Here is a 10,287-nt window from a genome sequence, read left to right as displayed (position 1 = left end):
TTCTATGTGGCCCAACATTGTGAACCAGTACAAAATGGTATCATATGCGCCAGCCTAATTTTAGGCTTAGTGATGCTACGAGACCAAACACTGGGAATCAGTACAAAATGGCGTCATACGCGCCAGCCTGATGTTAGGCCTAGCGTTATTCTATGTGGCCCAACATTGTGAACCAGTACAAAATGGTATCATATGCGCCAGCCTAATTTTAGGCTTAGTGTTATGCTACGAGACCAAACACTGGGAACCAGTACAAAATGGTGTCGTATGCGCCAGCCTGATGTTAGGCCTAGCGTTATTCTATGATGCCCAACATTGTGGACCGGTACCGCAGCTTCAGGCACAATAAGTTTGATGTTGCTTGTCACGTCACTAGGCTTAACGGTGCAGCTACCAAATGTTAAGCGTAAATATAGGCCAAACAAGGTGAGTGGCCAAGGCTCTTAGTCGTAGAAACGGAGAGACGAAAAATCTCAAACAAAGGATGACCATTACGAAAGTACATGCGATTGCAGCAGGTGACAAGCTACACATATCTTCCGCCGCCTCGCCCAGTGGCCCAGCAGTCGCCAAGAGACAGGGGGCTTTGTGCAGCCCGCGCCGGCATCAACACGTTACTGGCATATTCATTCAGCCATCTGACATTAATGCGTTAACACTGGAAGCTAATTATATGTATGTATGTGTTCATATATATACACACACATACATACATATATATACACAGCCAGCTATACATATATTAATATGCACAAACATATGTATATATGTGGAAAAAACAGTGCCAGCAAGGAGACACCTTCTCACGACCAAGGCCGGCTTACTTAGCCGTGACAGCGCTCCAACTTAAATTCAAATTTTAGGGTTTTACACGGCAAAGCTACACCAGACTATGACGTATGTCGTCGTGGAGGGCTCCGGAATAATTTTTGCCCACCCTGGGATCTTTAACGCGCGTCGAAATCTCTGCACACGGGCGTTTTCGCTTTTTGCGTCCACCAGAAAAGCAGCTGCGGTGGCCGCGGTTGAACCCGCGTCCTTGGGCACAGCAGCGCAAAGCCTTAGCCACTAAGCCACCATGGTGGGTTGCTCTAGCTTAATCAAGAGCACGAGCATGGTTTGACCGTTTTTACTGAAAACAAGGTGGGGTGGCGGTGGCCGTGACAAATGTCATTTGCGCGGGGGTGAAAAAAGAAAGTATCCGAGACGATGCACACACACGAGACAGATGGACCTAGATTTCATTGCGTGATGGTGTGGGTGGAAGGGTGTGGTGAATCAGATGTACTTGGTTCTTGTGAGTGCCTTCTCGGCTTGACTCGGATCTGTGAACTTGGACCAGTCCGTCTGGCCCACGACAAAGCCGATGTCCCGGACGCGCTTCTGCTGCTTGCTCTCCTCAATGTCGGCCCACCGCACCTACGAAAGAGGGACGCAAACGACAGCACGAAGATTGTGAACAGAGCAGATTTTTGATTACTAACTTGAGCACTACAACTTACCGTATTTATTCAAACCTAAGCCGATAGTTTTTTTGAAATACTGATATATCAAACTCCAGGGTCGGCTTTGATTCGAGGATTTTGAAACACGCGCCAATTACAAAGTGAAATTGAGGGAAGTGGTGCGCAGCTAGCGCCACCCCGAAAAGAAAGTACTGTAGCCATTACTAGACGAGCCAGTAGCCACTTAAAAGGGGCCATAGCTGGGGTGATGCCGCCATTTTGAACTGTGCGGATAGCGGCCTGCGTGTGGTGTGGCGTTTGGTTTTGACAGCGCAATGGCACCAAACGAGCGGTGCCATTATAGTGCCGCTTTTAAAAGAAAAGTTGTTTTAGCCGCGGAGTTGTTAAACGTTCAAAGGACTTCGGCGTGGATGAAAAAAATGTCCGTCGTTAGAGGACGCAACGGGAGAGGATATTTGCGTGCGCCGCAATGGAGATGACATTCAGAGGCTAGCAGCAATGTTGTTCGGCCTACATTCGAGGTAAGTTTTTTTTTTTTTTTTTTCGTGGCTTCGGACTTTCTGGGTTGGCTTAGAATCGGGGCCGGCCTAGATTCGAATAAATACGGTAGGGTACATCATACACTGGGGGGGAAGGGCTACAATAGAACATCAGTGCTTCGCTATCAATACGAGGACTTGACGTGCATACTAGTACAGTAGTGAAGGTAATCAGGGAGCAGTACAAGGAAGAGCATGAGTGCAGCTATCGGTGATGCCACATCTTTGAAATGGGTTTTAAGGTAAAAATTGAAGCCGTTCCACTCAATGTGAAAGCTGTCGGAAGTGCAGAGTAGTGATTCGCCATAATGGGCTGTGGTGCCGTTATCCGCTTAGTGCTACCACCCAATGCAATTCAAATTTCCCGCCTTCGCAGTGCTCGCGCGCGCCCTGCCTGAAACTGCGCCAGCGGGGAGTTCCGTTCTTGTTGTGCCTGCTTTTCCTCCCGCACGTGCCGCGTTGCACTGCCACTTTTTTTCGCTTGCTATCGTAAAAACCAACCCAACGAGCGTTCCTAACTAAATGAACGCAGCTGCTGCCGGTTAATTACGCCTACATTGCCTCAAATGTAACTACAGTTTTCTTTGCGCCAAATAAACAACAGGGAGATGTATGACAAGCGCCAGCACTTCACGAGTTTAGAACGCTTATGACTATATAAACCGCTTGGCTTTCGGAGCCTCTGGGTTATGCCGTGACGACGAAACGCCGCGTGGTTCTATTTGGGTCTAGTGAGCAAGCTACGACAACAAGGCGAGCTAAAGTGCTCTGCACTTAAAACAATAAATGGCCCGTTAGGAAAACCAGCCTGCACCAGCACTGGAAGCAGTGAAATGGCTCCTTGGGAAGTGTTACATGGTGCGAGGCATTGAATGGCTCGAGCTTAAATGCGGCTGTAGCACGAGGCAGCTGCCTACGCCGATATATCGCAGATGAAAGGACCGGAAGAGTGCAGACAAACAAGCGAACAGACAAGCCGCGAAATTCACCACCATTGCCAACTGTCCCATTACACGATGGCAGGAACGAGTAGTGGTGCAAAGTGTAGGGACAGATAGAAGCCATTCGAAAGCATTCAGGCGAACTGCAAAGTAAAGCGTCTCAAGCGGCCACATTGCGAAGTGGAAGCAAGGCGTCTTAGGCGTTCAACTGAACATTTATGCTTTCTCACTGAAGCCCACAAGAAGCGGTTAGGCGTGTCCTCAAGACTTCATTGCTGCTCAAAGTTCTAAAAAATTCCTTTAGCAATGATACCGTGCACTTCCAACACTATCACAAGAGAGAGATGCCTTTAATAGAACCAGACACTGGCTGACCTCATTGGAAGGCCTTGCAACGACGCAACAGGCAATGTCTGCCACTTACACATGATGCAGGTATCAATGCATGAGCCGTCTACACATGATCCAAATATCAATGCATCGCCTTCTATCTACACATTACTCAAGTACGAATACGTCTACAGATGTAAAGATGTCATTTGTCTTCTGCTGTCAACAGATGATGCAAATATCAGTGCATATGCTGCCCGCAGATGGTGCAAGTATCCGTACACCTGTAGTCTACAGACACACATATCAATGCGTTGTCTGCCTTCTACAGATGCCGCAAAAGTCAGTCCATCTGTTATCTGCAGATATGCAGATATACCAACGCGTCGTCTGCCCTTCACAGACAACAGCAACACCCACCCTCTTCTTTCCCGGCTGGCTGTCCCGTTGCTCATAGTCGTCCGGCAACTGTAAATAGTCATCCATCGATGTGTGCTTCAGTCGCTGACTGCTCAGACCGTCCAGTTTCACTGGAAAGAGAGAAATGAGAGGTAAGGGCAATGCCTCGCGGGCACTTTAGAAGCATCACTCACATAGCTGCTCTCCTTTCTTCTCGGTGTCAGTCACCAACTCCCATCGGCTTGGCTTGTGGACCTGTGCGGGTGAAAAGATGTTTGGGCGATGGTGAATTTACAAGACTTCTAAGAGATGTCTACAAGATGTCTACCCAACCCTTCTAATATGAAATAGCTACAGTGTGCAAAGGAACAAAGACACGAGTAAACAGCAGGATGAGCACTGTCTGGTCCTTGTTTCCTTGTGTCCTTGTTCCTTTTCGCGCCGTTGCTATTTTAACATAAACTACCAACTCGGATAATGGAGAATACCTCAGTAACGTCAGATTTGCTGACGGCGTTGCCTTGCTAAGAAGTAACTCGGGGGACAAATTGCAAAGCATGCTTTCCGAACTGGACAAACAGAGTAGAACTGTGGGCCTGAAAATTAATATGCAGAAAACCAAAGTAATGATCAATAGCCTCGGGACAGCACAGTGGTTTGAGATAGGTGGCGAGGCAGTGGAAGTGGTAAGCAAATATATCTACTTAGGCCAAGTTGTGACCCCGGATCCCAACCATGAGGCAGAGATAATTAGAAGGATAAGAATGGGGTGGAGTGCATACGGCAGACATTCTCAGGTAATGAATGGTAGCCTACTATTGTCCGTGAAGAAGAAAGTGCACGACAGCTGCCTCTTACCGGTACTCACCTACGGGGCGGAAACTTGGAGGCTCACTAAGAGGGTTCAACTTAAATTGAGAACGACTCAGCGGGCAATGGAGCGGAAGATGATAGGTGTAACATTAAGGGACAAGAAGAGAGCGGAGTGGGTCAGGGAACAAACGCGTGTTAAGGACATCTTAGTAGAAATTAAGAAGAAGAAATGGGCGTGGGCAAGGCATGTAGCGAAGGCAAGATAACCATTGATCATTAAGGGTAACAGAGTGGATCCCCAGAGAAGGCAAGCGTTGCAGGGGGCGGCAGAAAGTTAGATGGGCAGATGAGATCAAGAAGTTTGCAGGGATAAATTGGTCACAGTTAGCGCAGGACCGGGGTAGTTGGAGATTAATGGGAGAGACCTTTGCCCTGCAGTGGGCATAGATAGGCTGGTGATGATGATGATGACCAACTCGCACAACAGTACACCCTCTTAAACCTCCTAATTTGTTCACTAAATGTCGAAGTGATGCTTACAAGACGTCTGTAACCAAGCCTTGTCGTTTATTCACAAGGTGTTTACAAGATGTCAACCCAAGCTACCCAAGCATGTCGACAACGTGTCTACAAGACTTAGCAAGGTGTGCTGTTAGGCGAGTTGGTAAGTCATACTGAAGCAGTTACAGTGCGAAAAAGAACGAAGACATGGCCACTGCAATGAATGTAACAATAATAGAAGGGTGCAAGGTTAAACCAAAGAAAAGAGCCTCATCAAGAGCCTCACAGCAAGGTGTAAAAAGTGTATACTGTTGGGCGAGTTTTCGTGCTGTAACTGCTTCAACACGACTTGCCAACTCACCCAACCGTAAAGTTTACCAAGCCTTATTTCCAGTTCGTCGGGTTTCACTTGCGTGTAGACTTGGGCCCTTTTATTTTTGTTACACTAATTGCAGTGGCGGTCAGCACTCGTCCTCTCATTTTGCTTGTCTCTGTTCCTTTTTGTGCTGTAACTGTATCAATACATCTACACAATGCCTGCCCGGGTTTTCTAGTACATTTACAAGACATCTAAGCGACATCTACAAGACGTCTGCCCGAGTCTTCTAGTACACTAACAAGACATCTAATACCCCTGTCACACGGGCACTTTCAATCGCGATTGAGTCGATCCGGATTGAGCTCGATCTGGATCGAGCTCAATCCGGATCGGGCCCCTGCTACACGGCAGTTTCAATCGCGATCGAGCTCGATCCCGCTCGAACTCAATTTTGGTTTCTCAAACGCGATCGAGGCTTCCAAGCGTGATCGAACGAAAGCAGCGATACTCTCGTCCCCGCTGAGCAATGGCACAGAAGCTGACAACTTCAACTAACGCCACAAATTGTGTCAAATAACTTGACCCAAATAAGCGTGAGGTAATATTTACATAGTTACGTATACGTACGACCGCGCGAAGTTACCAGACGCCGGCTGCAAGTACATTGTTAGCGCCACCTGGCGCACACGAGTGCAACCGGTGCAACTTGTCGATCGCGATTGAAACGTGCCCTGTAGCAGTGGCAGTGCGTCGAGCACGCTCGAAAACTCCTTCGCGATTCACTTCCCGTGTGATAGGGGTATAAAAGACAGAGACATCTACAAGACGTCTGCCAGAGTCCTCTAGTACATTTACAAGACGTCTACAAGATGTCTTGATACTCACAGGTTCCTCCTCGTCCTCTTCGTCTTCATCCGCATCAGCTGTCCCGCCTTCACCATTGCCGCCTTCGGCGTCTGCCGGCGGCAGCTCTTCCTCCTGCACTCACAGAGTTCGCAGCTGCCGCATATCGGGAAGAACAGCCGTCTTCCGCACCGCTCTAATGTTACCAATCCACCATTTTCAGCAGAAACGGGTGGCTGCGCCCCTCTTTTTGCGACCCATGCAAGCACTGTTCGCTACGCAAACCGGCCGGACGCGGTCTGCCATAAGTACCGTTCGCTGTCGCAAAGCATCGCAGGCTACGTTTTTGAAACGTGCAGTTCGCGGGGACAAAAATTTTTTTTCTCTATTTAATGGAGGTCGGCGAGGCCACAAATGAACGCATTCTCGGACATATACATAGCTTGTTGGTGTTCATTTAATCACTCTGACAAGATTAAGAATAAGCACATCAGTTCCTACACAAAAGTTCGAAGTTCCAAGTGACAACCCGGCAATTTGGCTCAAAAAAAAAAAAAAAAAAAAAAAACACACACACACACATTGGACGACTAGACAGTCCAGCATCTTTTGATCCGCTACACAAACCATCCGGAGTTCCTATGAGTTCCGTTTGTTGTTGCAAAGCACGGTGGGTCGAGTGTTTATGCATGCGCAGTATGCAAGAACAAATTTTTTTTTTCCACGGGGCCTGGCAGAGCCATAAACGAATGAATTCTCAGACACTGACACAGTTGTTGTTCATCGTTCAAACACGATTAAGACCAAGCATGTTAAAAAACAAACAAAAAACAGACAAAAAAACAATGGTTACTGTTCTAAGGCAACAACTTGGCTACGAGGTGCCGCATAGGACGACTAGAGTGCCCGACATCATTTGACATGCAGCAACATGCAAGGATTTCCACATTTTGACTCCACTAAACGAAGTTGATTGATTGATTGTACGGTTTAACGAGCCGACGCAACGCAGGCGATGAGGCACGCCGTAGTGGAGGGGTCCGGATAAGTTTGGACCCCCTAGTTTAACGTGCGCCGAAATCTCGTAGACACGGGTGTGTCTGCTTTTCGCCTCCATCAACAAAGCGGCCGCCGTGGCCGGGAATCAAACCTGCGTCCTCGTGCTCAGCAGCACAACGACTTAGCCTCTGAGCCACCGCGGCGTGTTTTACTAAACAAAATGGCCGCCGTTGCTCCGTTTTTAAAGAACAACATACTATGCAGCAGGAGAGTGCTTCAGCCACTCATCTAGCACGCGACTTTAACCTTGTCAAAACAGCGGTTGTGCTTCGATCAAGTCGGGGAATGCAGTCCTGTGAAATTGGCGGATTGCTAAGAACTCACCAAACACACAGCTCTACAACACTCCTGCTAGATCCAAAACGCTGAGGTTAAGATTAGCCACTAACGCAAGTACAGAAAATTACTCCAAGAGAGTCAAAATGGCGGCTGTGTTTCCATCAAGCCTGGAAAAAAAAAAAGAAGGTAAAGAGCAGGCAGCATCAAAGAATGCCATCTTGCGAGTGCGGCGGATTGCTGGAAATTTGTCAAATGCACAGCTATATACAAGCAGTCACCCTTTTTGGTTCATCATAGGTGACTGTCTTAGCCACTACGGCAGTACAGCCAGTTAGTTCAACCAGGTCAAAATGCAGTTCCCTTACCACCACATTGAGGGTAAAAAATAAAATACAAACTAACTCAAGATGAGAAAAAGAGGAAGCATCAAAGAATGACATCCCACGAAAGTAATGGATTGCTACAAAGAAATCAAACGCACAGCTCTAGAACGTGCACTTCACAGGGTCGAAATGCGGCTCCATTTCCCCCCACATTCCACCCACCTGGTGAAAAAGAAAATGACAAAAAATGAAGGGAGCTCCAACTAAAACGCAAGACTTGAAGGTAGCAAAGTTATAGCAACCTTCACCACCATCATGAACATTTAAGTCCACAATTGCAGCCGATGTGCTTCTTCTTCGCTGCCGCAATGACCTTTACTCCGTCACATTAGTATAAGAGTAACCTTCCTTCATTTTTCTGGAAGTGATAATCATTTTACACCCCTTTGGAGGGGCGTACGCTATGACACGTCTTTCTCATTCCGAGCAAGCGTTGCTGCAATTACGGGGAACGCTGGAATCTTTCTCGTTCCGAGCATATGTGGCCACGATTGTGGCTAATGGAGATTTTTTTTTTTGCCAATCTTGGCCGATCTCCCTAAGTGGGTATGCTTGGCTTGACAACCGTGCGCCAGGGACGCTGGGCGGTCGCCGCGAGGCACGCACACACGATTGATTGATTGTAAGGTTTAACGCGCCGGTGCAACGCAGGCGACGAGGCGTGCTGTAGTGGAGGGCTCCGGATTAATTTTGACCACCTGGGGATCTTTAACGTGCGCCGAAATTGGCATGCACACACGAGCTCTAGGAATTTTCTTGGTTTTGTTAACGGCCGGGCGGTCGCCGTAAGGCCCGCACTGACGCGCGCGCCTTCGGCAATTTCTTGGTATTTTTAATGGCGGACATGAAAAATTACGATTTACTAAAGCACGCAGTCCTGTGGAAATTGCGGACCGCTCAGTTAAAAATTCACAGTCTCGCCTCAACCTGTCGAACAGCTGTTCTGTTTCCCCCCTTCCATGGTGTCGGTGCAGATGCATTTTTTGGTAGCACGAACAGCGTGTCCACACCAACTCGATTCCCCCGTGGAATTTGCTCTCAATGCGTAATATCCAACCGCAACGGCCACTTGGGTCGAGGTGCATTTCTCACCATGTCGCACTCCATCTCATTGATGAGCACGCTGCAGTCAACCCTGGGGTAGTGCTTTGGCGCAGGCTCCCACGAGTCGACAATCTGCACGCGCGCGAACGAGGCAGTGAAACAAACCGTCTCTGGTGGCAGGCTAGGCTAATTTGAAAACTCTCAGAATGACATGAGTGGGAGGGGGTAGGGGCACATCTGTCCTTGGCCCTCTCACCCAAAAAGTACTAGTTTTCGTTATGCAAATACTACACACATATTACATTACATATCATGTACACAACTGCGAAAGATACAGTTTCAGGGCCAAGACTTGCGGAAACAGCAATAAGCATTGTGTAACATGTACCAAAAGTTGATCAAGTGCTGCTTCTTTTGTTCAAGAGTCAAGAACAAGAACATGCACCTACCAATCCCATTAGTAATTTGGTAGCAGCCAAACTGCCACGTACGACAATGTGCACAATCCAAGTCTTTTATCGTTTTAGTGCAAAAGCACTGGTATTAGCCTAGCTCTGAAGGTTTCGCAGGAAATGTGCAAAGCCTCCTGTATTTCCCAGTTTATACCTTGCTTGCGCGAGGCAGCAGCAGGGGGCGGAGCAGGCATGCGATGGCCTGAAGTTAGGCCTAACTTTGTGCTCCGAGAGGTCACTATGTCGGCAACACTACCAGCTGCTCAAAACACAAGTACAACGTTGCTTGGCAGGTCAAAAGGCCCAACTTCAAGGTTACCTGCAGTTAAGCCCAAACGTAGGGCATTAGGCCCAACATCACACTTCGAGGTCTAATGCTGTGAACAAGTACCCGTTGGAGATTGTACTTGTTGCATGTCAAGCTGCGCGTACTGGTTGATGTGGCGAGATACCTAAGCCAATGTCAAGTCTACGCTGGCACACGCCCGGCAGTTGCTCTGTTACTCAAATTTCGGGGTTCAATGCACCAAAGCTATACACCTGGGCTGTAGTGGACGGCTCCAGGTTAAGTTTGACCACCTGGGAAGCTTCCACCCCTTGTGGTCTGTTGTCCGGCCATGCCCGACATGGCCGTACACCGTACACAACAACACGACCGTAGCTGTCCGCTGTTGGAGTATGCCCTACTTGGGTGTTCAAGGTTAAATTTCGTGAATTTTCTCACAAGTTGGTTAAAGGTCTGGCTGTTCCGGTCAACTTTTTCCCAGAATACAGTAAAAGCTCGTCAATTTGAACTTACAGTTAATTTTAACTGACGCCCTGGTCCCGGCACAGCCCTGTATATTTCAATGGGTGAAAACTCCTGATAATTAGAATGCGCTGGCATCCAGAACGGTTCATTTGAACTGGGATCCCCTGG

The 10,287-nt window shown here is 48.1% G+C and overlaps 1 protein-coding gene across 2 annotated transcripts in view; it reads right to left on the bottom strand.

Moving 5' to 3' along the window:
- Positions 1-1,113: 1,113 nt before the first annotated feature.
- The window catches only part of LOC144142318 (uncharacterized), a 61,906-nt gene continuing 52,732 nt past the window's right edge, over positions 1,114-10,287 (bottom strand). For both annotated transcript variants that reach the window (XM_077673730.1, XM_077673731.1), the window contains 5 exons: positions 8,965-9,048; positions 6,194-6,286; positions 3,870-3,930; positions 3,697-3,806; positions 1,114-1,419 (listed from right to left, as the gene is read on the bottom strand). In XM_077673730.1, coding sequence (XP_077529856.1) covers positions 1,279-1,419; positions 3,697-3,806; positions 3,870-3,930; positions 6,194-6,286; positions 8,965-9,048 — 489 coding nt within the window. In that variant the 3' untranslated portion in view covers positions 1,114-1,278. The remainder of the gene's footprint in view (positions 1,420-3,696; positions 3,807-3,869; positions 3,931-6,193; positions 6,287-8,964; positions 9,049-10,287) is intronic.

The sequence above is a fragment of the Haemaphysalis longicornis genome, unplaced genomic scaffold (genome assembly GCF_048455015.1).
Source record: "Haemaphysalis longicornis isolate Haplotype H1 unplaced genomic scaffold, Haemaphysalis longicornis Haplotype H1 scaffold_6, whole genome shotgun sequence".
Taxonomy (NCBI): domain Eukaryota; kingdom Metazoa; phylum Arthropoda; class Arachnida; order Ixodida; family Ixodidae; genus Haemaphysalis; species Haemaphysalis longicornis.
The sequence above is the reverse complement of the archived record's forward strand: the minus strand, read 5'-3'. Positions and strand labels throughout refer to the sequence as shown.